Source organism: Planococcus citri, chromosome 4 (assembly GCF_950023065.1).
Source record: "Planococcus citri chromosome 4, ihPlaCitr1.1, whole genome shotgun sequence".
Classification (NCBI taxonomy): domain Eukaryota; kingdom Metazoa; phylum Arthropoda; class Insecta; order Hemiptera; family Pseudococcidae; genus Planococcus; species Planococcus citri.
In genome coordinates this window covers 33984416-33997649 of record NC_088680.1, presented here as the reverse complement: position 1 = coordinate 33997649, position 13234 = coordinate 33984416, and the positions used below count along the sequence as shown (strand labels likewise).

General features: G+C 32.8%; 1 protein-coding gene across 1 annotated transcript in view; it reads left to right on the top strand.

The window, feature by feature from the left end:
• LOC135845766 (RNA polymerase II elongation factor Ell-like) overlaps positions 1–12448 on the top strand; it is a 41509-nt gene extending 29061 nt beyond the window's left edge. The window contains exons 5-10 of the mRNA XM_065364589.1: positions 3492–3869; positions 4458–4528; positions 4644–4800; positions 8628–9386; positions 11390–11561; positions 11660–12448. Of these exons, the coding sequence (XP_065220661.1) occupies positions 3492–3869; positions 4458–4528; positions 4644–4800; positions 8628–9386; positions 11390–11561; positions 11660–11821 (1699 nt within the window). The 3' untranslated portion in view covers positions 11822–12448. The remainder of the gene's footprint in view (positions 1–3491; positions 3870–4457; positions 4529–4643; positions 4801–8627; positions 9387–11389; positions 11562–11659) is intronic.
• Positions 12449–13234: the final 786 nt, after the last annotated feature.

The window sequence follows — 13234 nt, the reverse complement described above, 5'->3', positions numbered from 1 at the left end:
GTAAACAATGATTTATTGGATAGAAACGGACCGTTGTTGTAATTAATGTGTAAATTAGTCGCGAAACGAAAGCGCTAAAAGAGGTTAATGAAATTTCGACTCTTATCAGTTATCGCTCGTATATGAATTATTTATTCTTGTCCCCTTCGCACGCTGTTAGAGGTTCAAATTGAACGAATCAATTGTAGGTATATCAATTGGTCAGTCGTGTGTGATTGCAAGTTTACTGTCCATGGTGGAATGAAGGTTGCAAAAACACCTTTATATGTATGTATATTCGGGGATTGGTATGGGCGCTGGATGTCAGCCAGGTGCGAAAAGGCCAAAAATGTCGAGAAAGGGTGTATGTTTAAAAACCGATAAGTACGTGAGAAAGTGTTTCAAATTTCGATTAAAATGGGAAGAGGGTACAAAGTTTGAAAGCTACATGTTTTTTTGCTTACCTGATTCATTTTTACAAAAAGTAGTAAAGTTAATTAATCGTTTTTATTAGTCTTAACCTTCCTGATAGAAGTTCAACCGATAAATTTCAAGAATTTTTATGAGAGAAGTTGAACTGAACCAGCACATTGTGATATTTGGGGAAAAAATTGAATTATTGAATTTGAGTGATCACTCATTTTGGAAATTGAGGATTTTCCTGCATTTTTTTCAAAAGATTATGTTGATCACCAATGTCTCCAAAGCGCAAAATTTCAATTCCTTTTTTCAATAATTTCGACAGCTTAGAAGGAAATTTTTTATGTAACAACAAAATTGGAATAAAATGAGGTAAAGTAACGTCAGAGCTTTCAATTTTGATTAAATTTCATTTTAGAATTTGAATTTCAAATAAATTGGTAAAAAATTTATTTTATTAATTAATTTATTTATTTGAAGGAACAAAAAGAAAAGCAAAATGAACATTTTTTGAAAATTTTTATTAAAAATTTCTACTTTTGTGCAAGGTTGTTTACTTTTTATGTCTTGACGTTCCTGAGAGAAGTTCAACCGATAAATTTCAAGCATTTTTGTGAGAGAATTTGAATTGAACCATCACATTGTGATATCTGAAAAAATTGAATTATTATGAATTTTAGTGATCACCTGATCACCCATCTTGGAAATGGAGGATTTTCCTAAACTTTCTTAAAAAGATTACGTTGATTTCCAAAGCCAAAACAGATACATACGAAAAAAAGCCAATTTGTTGAAAATGTGCCCTTCATCAGCTGAAATTTTGTTCAATTTTTTTATAATACCTGCTAAGAAAAAATTTAATGCTCCAATATTAAGTCACTTATGTATTTACCTACATATATCTTGTGACATTAAAACATATATATTAAAAAAAAAATTCAATCCCCCTTTTTTTCAACAACTTTGACAGCTCACGAGGAAAAAATTTTACAACATAACAAAATTGGAATAAAATCCGGCAAAATAACGTCAGAGCTTTCAATTTTGATAAAATTTCATTTTGGAATTCTGAAAATTGAAAATGGTTGAGGATTAGCAACATTTTTATAAAGAATGCATACTTTTAATAATTTAAAATTTTGTGCCAGGAGAAAAAGCGCAAAAAGATTGTGAAAATTGGATTAATATTCCATTTTGGAATTTGGAAGAGAAGTTGAGATGCAAGTTTCTCAATTCAATGCGAGGATTGAGAAAAAATCAAATAAACTGCTGAATCAGGGGCGAACAAACCAATTTTACTGGGGGGGGGATCTTGAAAGTTACTACTTTTATATTACCAGGTCGCAAAAGTATCAAAAAAGTCGCGATCTTGAAGAGTTTTTCGAAATTCAGAAATACTAATTGTAAGAGAAGCTTAAAATATTACTTGAGCGGAGTGAGAGCGAAATTTTTTTGAGGAATTTTGTTTGAAAAATAAGTGGTTTTTAACAATTTTAAACTCAATGTACATACAAATTTCACCTGTTCTGAATTCCTGATAGTTATCTCCCCCCCTCACCCCATTTTTCGTCATCAAATTCAACGAAAAGTTGTGCCGAAGAGCGAATTCACTCCATCAGTACTTTTATTACGTGTATGTAGGTATGATTCTTCGTCTCTAGTTCCTATCCCTTTTAGTTTTAAGTAAAGACCAGCATCGTTTCAATCTGGAAATATTACGTAAGGTACTGAAGTATTCAATGCAATAATTTTTTCTCTGTATATTCTCTCATTTTTTTCAATAATTTTTCGGTAATTGGATGATGTAGTTGCTTCCTAGATATACACAGGCCCAACGTATCAGTGATAAATATGTACCACCCACTCGTCTATTTCCTTCCTTTTTTATTGAGAAATGAATCATATTAACGACAAGTTCATTAGAAATGAATCAAAAAATGAATCAGTTCACGTTTAGAGAGATGGGAAACTTCATTGGTTTAAAAAAGTCGTATATCCATTAGACTATCATTTTCGTTTAATTTTTTTTCAGCAAAAGAAAGTGGTGCTAGAAAAGCCCTTGACTCGTATACTATCCTACATAACAATTGCATTAGAAGTCCTCTCTTGCTGTGATTTTTCATTATTCTTTGGCGAAGAATCCCTAAGCTTACACATGTACACGTTGAGCATACGATACCTAAGAAATACAACCCAAAAAGCAAGAATTAAGCATTTATTTGACACGAGAGTAAAATAAAAGTAGACCGGCTGGCGGCAGTCTGACCCACGAGCCACACCACCTTTAACACCGTCGACATGCGACATCTCTTTGAATCCCGATAGTACATAGGTAGAGGTGCAGGAAACCCTATAAAAATGGTGGTGGTGGTGTGGACGAATGCACGGTGGTGTCCTGGTGTCTCATGTGCGGCATCGAAATCGTTTCTGCTGTTAGCAGTTCCTTAGTGACATGAAGGAGAGCAGATACAAACATATCCTATATAGGTATAAATGTGTACATTGTTAACATAATCATAACCTTTATAGCTGCTGAGGAGATTAACCGAGGTTTATGTGCAGAATCGTAGTGTGTAAGAGACAGGTACGGTAAGAAGGGAGGACGAAAAGAGACCTAGACCAAGGTGCACATATGATGATGGTGGTTTTCATTTCACATCTGTCGCCTTTTCAATCAGGTTTTCGTAGTATCATCTGCCCTTTTTTTTTCATTCGGGTGTACTGCTGCGGTGGTATGTGATGTGATGCCTGTGCATGAGGTATGGTGGATGCTGCGAGTGTGTACTCGATTCTCCCTTCTGTTGCTTGCTATACGTACATTGACCCTATAATACTATGTATATGTGCGGTGCAGTCGGATCGAAGGTGTATATGCAGGTACACAATCTACACATTCACGTGAATTCTCGGCTCGGTTTAAATCTAGCTACGTCCCATGCACGTATGGTATTGGAGGGTATGGGTACTCGTCAACGAAAGAGATAAGATATGCTTAATGTACTCCATACTGTACCTTATCTTGTGTTTACTCATTGATTTAATTCGTGATTTATTTTTTACCTCGTATTTTTCTATGTTTTTTTTGCAACTAGTACGCGTGAAATCGACTGGAATGTCACGTCCGGAATTAATCGCAAAGTGAGAATAGACCGAAATACTAAACAAGCTCAGGTTCCATCCGCAGCTGAAACGCCGCCTGCAGCTTCGGTTACCGCAGCAGCCAAAATTACCAATACTGTGCCAATACTTAAACGTACTAGTAACTTGAAATTAGCACCTTCGTTGGATAATTTAGATAACAGACTTAATAAAAGCACAACGTCGTCTTCGTCGCCATCGCCATCACCGTCGTTAACCAAGACGACAGCCAATCCTACTACCAAAGCTAAGAATACCAGAACCAAGCAAACAAACGCTGCCCCCAAAGCTACCAGTACCAATAATCCGGCCATTATGAAAAGACCTCTCAAGTAAGTATCGTATCATCAACAAGATACGCACAGACATGTACTTATATTTATTTTGGAATTTTTTTCACTATTATATTGAACGTATGCCAAACGAATGTGTCAAGATTTTTTGAATTCCTGACCGAATGAACAATTTCTCCAGTAGGTACCTATCAGAGTCCTGCACGGTATAGTTAAAAGTTATCTGCGTTAGTCACGTGTCGTGTGCGGTAAGCTACCAAATATAACTCATCCAAAAGCAGTTATATTAGCGTTAGCCTATGCGGATAATTTTGTAGTTAAAATGACTAAACTACCTGCGATTATACCGCGCTCTTATCGGAAATGTAATGTTCGATTCTGTCTTATCTGTTTGATGAGTCACCAAAATGTATTGTTGAGACACCAGAGAACCGAATGCGGTTAACGTATGGTTATTAACCTAACTTACCGCTGGTTGCGCGCGCCGACAAAAGTAACTGCAGTTTGTAACCTTTAGTTAAATTAGCCGATAGCTCCGGCGGTTATCCGGCTATTTTAACTTAACCGTGCAGTACTCTGGTACCTATATAACTAATTTTCCCCTTCTTTTTTTTCTTATATTTGCAGAGAACGTATTATTCATATGTTAGCCATTAGACCGCATAAGAAACTAGAATTATTCGCGGCGCTTCGAAGAGGTCAGTGTTGCCAGCTTGGACTTTGTAAGGAGATGGATGTGTTCGTCTCCTTTTTGTACTCACGTAATATTTGTATCCAAGAATTGATAACTAATTGAAATTTATTTTTATACAGATGGCCTTCGCGAAAGTGATAAATCACATTTAATGCACACATTAGTATCAGTATCCACTCTACGTGATAATACCTATCAGCTATTGAGGCATGTGTGGAATGATATACAAGAAGACTGGCCTTTCTACACGGAAACAGAAAGGCAGCAGATGAAGAGGTTGGTTTCGTTCGTATGTCTTTTTGCCTGGTATTGTTATGAAAATAAAGGCTGCCTCGAGTAGGCGCCTCTGATTTTTATACCTATGTAGTACATATGTATACTGTTGAATACAACTGCTAACTAGTTTGCTACAAAAAAGGGTGATCCGGGCTGCGAGGTAAATGACCGATTTGATGTATTCAAATGGTAGATAGACTTGCCACTTGGCTTCTTTTTTATTGCCTTGATAAATTTGTATCGCAATACGAGAACTAAGAAGGTATAGTCAATGGTTTTTTTTTTGATCGAAAGATTTGTACGTGGAATGAAAAGTCAGTTGTATGTGATTTTGAATCATTGATTTTTTATGTAAAAAAAATTACGTATTAATTTTGCATTTTGAACAGTAAGTTACTAATTTTTAATTTGATACTTCCCTTATTTTAAAACGATTGAAACCATATAAAAATTTTAGTGCGAATATTTTGTCTGGAGCATTTTCTGGGTTCATTTTCACTACTACTTCTTTGGAGAGGAGGGGAGGGGAGAATTGTTTTTATGTACCCCAAGAATGAGGGATGAAAAGAAAATTCGTCGAAAACGATTTTTTTTTTAATATGTATGGGTCATTATGCATCCCAAATCGGCGGATTTTTGCTCGAGGGGTCTTCATTTTTTTTTCAAAATCAGATCATGTGTAGAGGTCATCAAACGATGATGAATGACGCAAACCGGACATTTTTTCGATTTTTTTTGGCGGAGCTGTGCTGTGGGGCTTCAAAGTTCTCCAAAATGGCCGAAAATGAAAAATTTCAATTGCAAATATCTCCGGTTGTATGTGGTATAGAATTTTGAACTTTTTTTCAAATTGTAGTACTTTGAGAGGGTAATCGACGAATGATGTCAAAATCAGTGTTGCCACTTTCAAAAACCTAAAAAAATCGATTTAAAAACTTATGATTTAAATATAACCATGATCTTGGCGAGTAAAAATTCTGAAAAAATTCTCAGTTTTAGTGATTTTTATGTAGAATAACATATCAAAGAATTGAACTGGCATTTTTTTTCATTTTCGAGAAAAAAATTAAAAGTTTTACACTTATTGCAAAAGTACCATCAGAAACCTAAAAAATGAAAATGTTTGCTTTTTTGAGATATTTTAGCAATGTGTTGACGAACATGTGAAAAAAATTCTCCTCGCCCCCATTTTGTCAACGAATTGACGAGAAATGCCATGGCCTAGTTTGATTTTGAAAACCTATTGACCACAAATCTAAAATTTGAATCAATTTAGTTGCATAGGGACCAAAATATCCCTCAAAAACTGATTTTTTTGGAATTTTTGGACCCTACGATCCAAAAAGTTAAGAAAAAATTGAAATACAACCACATCATACACTATTATATGTACAGTATCCTCAGTAACTGGTGAAAATTTGAACCTATTGACCCCCATTGGGGAGGAGGTATTTGATAAAAATGAAAATATAGCATCTTACGTTTCAGAAATCGGATTTCAATTTTGATAAAACTTGCGGTTGTATTTTCACTGCAGTTATGTATTTTATGTAGAAATTTCAAAAAGATTGAACATTATTTAAATTTTTTAAAAATTTGACGTGATAATTTTTTTTCAAATTTTCTAAAGTCAGTTTCTTGAAAAACCTTGATTTGACCAAGAAACGTTAGATTAGTTCGAAATTAATGCAAAATGATAGATAGTATTACTAAAATATTCGTCCTTAAGATTGGATTAAAATCCCCTTTTCCTAATTGACATCTCCTTGCCTATCGTGATTTTTCCTAAAATCTACGATTTAAAGTTTTTATATTTCACCTTATTTATTATATTTTTTATGCTCTTTTTTTACTCATTCATTCATTTTTTGAAACATATTTCGTGATTTCATGGGCTTTATAGCTTGACAACGTCTCCATTACATTATTCAAACGTGCGAAATATCTGTCTTTTTATGCCTAAAAAATGTCAAAATATTCAGAATCATGTTTAAAAATGATTGTCAAATTTTCGAATATGGTTCTCATTTTCATCAACAGAATTTTTTCATTGCAAACCTACTCCAGCTGATATGCAACCAGTAGGCTATTAAATATATTTCCGACTAGGTAGTTCAGTTCTACGGTATTCCTATTTGGAGTTTCATTTTCAGTAAAACTGACAACTGTTCAATTATTATTTACCTAATAAAGATGGGTTTCTACAAAAATTTTAAAAACCTTCCAAATTCTGCGTTTTTCTGTTTAGATTTTAAAAACATTTTATATCTAATATTTAATCCATTTGTTTACTTGTTTTTCATATTTTTGATATTATCCATATATTTTCGTTATTTTTTTTCAAAATATTTTAAAATTCGACTGGTGTTTTTGTGTTCGCGACCATATTTACAAAAATTCCTAATCGTAAAACCTTATTTTCGAAGTAAAAATCGCTCCCAGGTTGAATATCTTTGGAACAAAAAAGTGGGTAACCTTGAAAATGCATCGTTAAATTAACATTTTCTCGATTCTGAAAATTATAACGATTTTTTTCACGGTGTAAAAGATGAAAAAAATTGAATGTCGTTACGAAGAACGTCGAACTCTCTGTGTGTAAGTAAGGTGTAGGTACCTACTACTCGTATCTCTGAAAATATGTACTCAAGCGTCCTTTTTTCTGCATGGAATTTGGTCATTAGCATTTAAGTATGATTTAAATTTATTCGTATCTCATTTCGTGTTGTCACTGTTGAGTTTCTATACCATTCCGTGGTAATTTAGTGACTCATGATCAATCTCGGAATTTTTCCCCTTATTCAGTTTCCTTTTCTATTATGAAAAAATATTATCGTGATGGTATAAATTCAGAATAAATTTAGTCGACTAAGGTACTTGGAAAAACGTCATAAAATCATGCCCCTTTGTCTATTTTATTTCTGATGTTTATCTTTTTGCTCATTGTGGTATTTCCTGATGTTAATTTAATGATGTGACGATCAGTTTAGATGCTGTATCGGTATCAAGAAGGATCGTCGAAGGATCGCGATATTCGTGCTATTTACAAAAATGATAGAACCAAATAAATCAATTAAAATTAAGTTTTATTTTAATTTTTGATTTTTAATCCGAAGAAATCGAATTATTTTACAAATTATTAAGGATTGCAATATTCTTCGTGGTAGTTTTAAATTTTTGGATCCGAAAGAAAAAAGAAAACAAAAACGATTTCAGTCAACAACTCGGTTATCTTTTCGATCAACTGTGACGAAAGGCAATTACGAAATGGCAATGCGCAATGAGAAAACAGAAAAGAAAAATGATATTTGCTTTGCTACGATATACAGCATAAGTATATTATACGATATCTACGTAACATTTTACTAACGATACGATTACCGAGCTTGAATTCGCGGTAAATTGAGAGCGATTAAATTGTGTCGGTGTCACGTGGTTTTCATAAGAGCTTTTCACAAGCATCGATATTCTTTATGGCGTGTGTACGAGTGTTAGGTGACGTAGAAATCCGTCGGTCGACGATTATTTAACACACACTTGTCGTTTGGAATAAATTTCGTGTATTTGCGTAACACACGAGGGCTCGGGATCGGGGTCGGGGGTATTTTAGCATTCGTACATAACATACGATTCGAGTGTATAGGTTGGTACTGCACGAGTATCGTATGTAGTAGCTCTAGCTACGACACAGACGACGATAATGTCGTCATGTAGACTATTAAAAAATATATTTTTTCGACGAAAACAATACCGCCACTCGTACCCGCAGGTGTACGATGCAATTTAAAAAAATTATTAATCAATTTGTATGTATGTTACTCTAATTGCAGAAATAAACCTCAAAATCTAACTCCGCCCAGCAGCGATAGCGGTATATCAGTCGGTTCGAATCAGTCTCCTAATAGTAGTAGCTCGTTTTCTTCGGGAGATAAATCTCCGTCGTGCCAATACAAAAGACCCGGATATTTTCACGGTGTCGATGGACTGCAAACGAAACGACATCGGATATCTCATTATAGTAGGCCTAATAAACCTCACGCCGGCGAGGAAAACGTACAGATAAGTCCGAGCAGAATAACGAACTGTTTCGACGAAGTCATCGAGAAATCTGGACTGTTTAACACAGCTGTGAAAAATCCTCCGTTGAGGCCTAACTACAGATATGGCCGATCGCAGCCAATGGACGTAGATCCTTCAAAACCTTCGAAAGAGCTTAATACTATTACTAAAAGTGTTCCTGATCGTAGTGCCACGAATAGCGCCAGCAGAAGTACCATATGCAACGCTAATAATAAAGATGATACCAAAGATCTAAATATTGTACCTCATTCGGATGTGTACAGCAGCGCGTCCAAATCGCAAGCAATCGATTCGTCTGCGCCGTATAGAAATGTCGGAAGGATCAAAACCGAACCGTATGATAGACAATCTCAGCTTAGCAAATCTTCTAGTAATGAATTTAGTAATACGAACGCGTCTTCGAGAAGTACTTCGTTAAATAATCCAACTCCTAGTTCCGTATCGCCGTTACCATTGAAAATGTCGCAGATGATGCTGCCTGACGATATTAGTGAGATTGAATACGAAAAGTGAGTATTTTCGCTTTGTGGTGTGGCGATGATTTAGGAAATATGTACAGATGTAGTTGTTATCGTGGTTTAAATTTTTGCTTGTTAAAATTGAGAAAAGCTTCAAGCTTCGGAAATTAATTCACCTTACGAATGTCAAAAATTGACTATAAATGAAAGGAAAGCGTTCAACACTCGAATGAGTTACCTAAAATTTACTAGAAAATGAGGCCAATTGAACCGTATTATTTAAATTTTCAAAATTATTATATGAAAAAATATCGATAACAACTAATTGTTTATTAACTTTTCAAATTTTTTCTCTGCTTTTTAATCAACAATCTTTTTGGCGATCTTATCAACGTCCAGGAGAAATTCAGGGGGTAAACTTTGAAAAATTCTGTCACAAGTTGTCTAGTCGTTCAATAGAACATGGTAGTTTCAATCCTTATTCTAAAAATGGAAATTTTTCTCGAAGTGTGTTTTTCATTTCTCATAATAAAGTTTATATTACGAGTTATCAAAAATCATGGATCATCTTGTTGCACATTAATACCAACATTTCGTTATCTGGAAATATTTTTCGAAAATAAAAACCACAAATACCACAATTGTTCGAAAAAAAAATACAGAAAATTAAAAATGCAAGAACTTAATTTATTTTAAACTTTATTCAAAGTAATTGCATTTCTGAAGTAATTAAGAAAATACCATTTTTTCTGAAAAATTTACAATCTCATGTCCCATTTGAGTTTGACCTTCTCTTATGAATTTTTTCAAAGTTCCTTCGTTGAATTACTCCAAGGCTTGAAAGGATAAAAAGAGAAACTCATTTGTAATTTTTTCAAAATGTCTGAATTTCGATTTCAATACACCTACAGATTTCGAATAAAATTCTTTCTATTGACAAAAAAAAAAACAAAAAAAAAGAAAACATTTTTCAATTCAAATTTTGGTTTTTGGAATTGAAAAATAAAAAGTAGAAATCACATTCATATAAGTCTGCTTCATTTTTCTCATACTTAGGTTAGGTACAGACTACAAAGATGGACCACAAAAAATGTTGAAAATTAATTGAGTTTGTTTCGAAAAATCCCTTCTTTTTCTTGAGAAAATTTCATACATTTTATTTGCGCTACAGTTTTGTTTTTTCCTTTTTCGTACGAGTACATTTTATTTTATAATTTCTTTTCTAAAAGTTCATGATTCTGGTGTTTAAATTTTTCGAATTTTATTATTTTAATGAGTTTTTCTAATTTTGCGGAAGATGGCAAATTCATGATTTTGATTTTTTAATATTTTCCATAACATTTTATCAGTTTTTGTTTTTTTTCCTTTTTAAAAATATTGTATCGACGGAATGACTTGTTATTTACGAAGAATTTACTGACTTTTTTCACAAATTTTGCAAAACATTGTTTTAATATTTTCAGTTTTCAATCACTTTTTTGTTAGGTTTTGAAATGTTTTGAGTTTTATTGATTCAAGATTTAAGTATTATTGTTTCGGGATTTACATTGTTGTTCCTAATTTTCTCAAATTTTGTTTCGTTATTTTTTTCACTATTGGTTCTGTTTTGTTTTCTGTGTAGTTTTCACTTTTTCTTATGGATTTTGCGATGTTTGAAGGAATAAATAATTTTTAACCGGTGTAAGAAATGGTTTTAGAGAAATGCGTGCGTTATGTAGTTCTCATCACGATTTTATGATGGTTTTTGGTATTTGGAGAGATGATTTCTTGATAGAAGAGATGCCTATATTTAAAGTGAAATAGGTTCTTGCGATTTTTGATGAATTCTAATTTTTAACACTACTGGGTTGATTCATACAAAATTGGCCTTCATCTTATTATAATTTTGCGACTTGATATAGGTATAAATTTTCATGAATGAGCCACTCATTTGTTTTTCTGTAGTCTATTTGCTACATATAAAAAGTTTAGTAATTTTTATTATTTTATTCAAATACGGAGATATAATCGTTTATCTATCTAGTCAATTAACTCCAAACTAATTTTTATTACAGAGAGTACACTACCATTACGAATATTGAACAACGTAGAAAATATAAGGCTGATTATACAACAATATTAGAAGAATACGACGTTCTAAACGAAAAAGTAACTGCAGTAGCTATGATGTTTGCTGAATTAGGAGAATCACTCAAACGCTGTGAAAGAGGAAGTGTTGAATTTAAGGTCAGTATTCATCAATACCTTACATTAACAATATTACCTGCTTAAGATTAATTAAACTTGTCTCCGTTTATTAATTTTTTATTCTTCATTCATTGCAGAGAATCGAAAATGAAATCATCACCAGGTATCGAGCATATAAAGAAGATGAAGCATATCAAGCATCGAAACGACGTTGTGAATTCTTATATGCAATGTTATCTCATATTAAATTACTGATTAGCAATTACGATGAAAAATATTGCGAAATTGATGATCTATGAAGCCATGTTGTTTTTTTTGTAAAATTTTTAAGTTATTTTACCAATAATTTGGTTGATTTTTTTTTGTTTTTTGTTTGTACGCAACCATTTTTTTTGTGATTTGAGGTAAACTGCCCAATAGCCGCCACTTTTGTCAGAAAAAGTTCAAAAAAACACGAATAGGTGAAAATTTTATGTTTAGCTATTTGGTAGAAACTTTCAACCATACGTACTCTTTTATTTCAAATTAATTTTATTTTAAAAATATTTATATAATAATATTATTAATAAAAATAATTGAAATTTCATTAAAAATTTCATTTAATGAGATTATTATTTTTTAAAAAAAAGAAAAACTCAAAAATATTGAACCGGTAGAATACCGCAGGAAAAATGAGTGAAAATTTCTGCATATCTGGCGGCTATTGGCAATTTACCTACATCTCTTTCGAGTTTTTGTTTTCTATTTTACCATGTATATATTCTTTTATAACTTTCATATGTCTTGCATACCTGAATTTCGACTATTTTTTGTTACTTGCATTGAAATATTGAATTTTCAATAAATTTTTGATACGCGTGTCGAATGTCGAATCAACGCGGCAACAACAAAGAACCAAGTAAATGTGTTACGAATGTTTTTATTTATTTTTGTGTTTCGTATTAGTTTTTTTTTTTCGAGAACTTTTAATAACGAATGGAAACCGCTCAAGTTGATGTCTAGACGGTATTACATTGAAATTGGAAGCTGCTCTAAATTAATTAGGGTGAATAGGTACGGTACATGGCTTACTGATGGTTCTAATTTTGAATTTATTTCTACTTAACTTGAACTTGGAATACCTATGCGGATAAAACATACAAATTGAATGAAAAAAACGAAAATTTCTGAAACAATATGAATACTTGATGCTCAATGAATGTAACCCTGGTCATTAAGAGTACTCAATTACCCACCTTCGCCTGAACACATCACATATGAAAACTAATTTTCATTGCCAACTTGCCAAGTACCTACAGTAGCATTTTTTCACACCTATACAAATTTTTTCTGCAACATGACGAAATCAGAATTGAAAACTAAATACCTACCGAGTAAGAATTCATATTATGATGAAATTAAAATTGTAATATTTTATTCTGGACTGCAGATCTCAAATATCAAGTTAAGCCCATGTTTAGATTTCACAAAACCGTAATGAAAAATTATGGAAAATTAATTTTCTGATTTTGGAATCAGGTGAAGTTGACAGTTTTGAAAAATGGGCGTTTATTGATTATTTATCAAAGAGCTTCTATGATCAAGATTAAGATTTTCAAGAAGTTACGGAAAACGGCCGAAAAGTGAGGAAAAGTTCTGTGCCAAAAAACTGTACCTTTACGGTCAACTCAGCATAATTATGCTAATCGTGAATTCGTGAATATTCTTCTTGT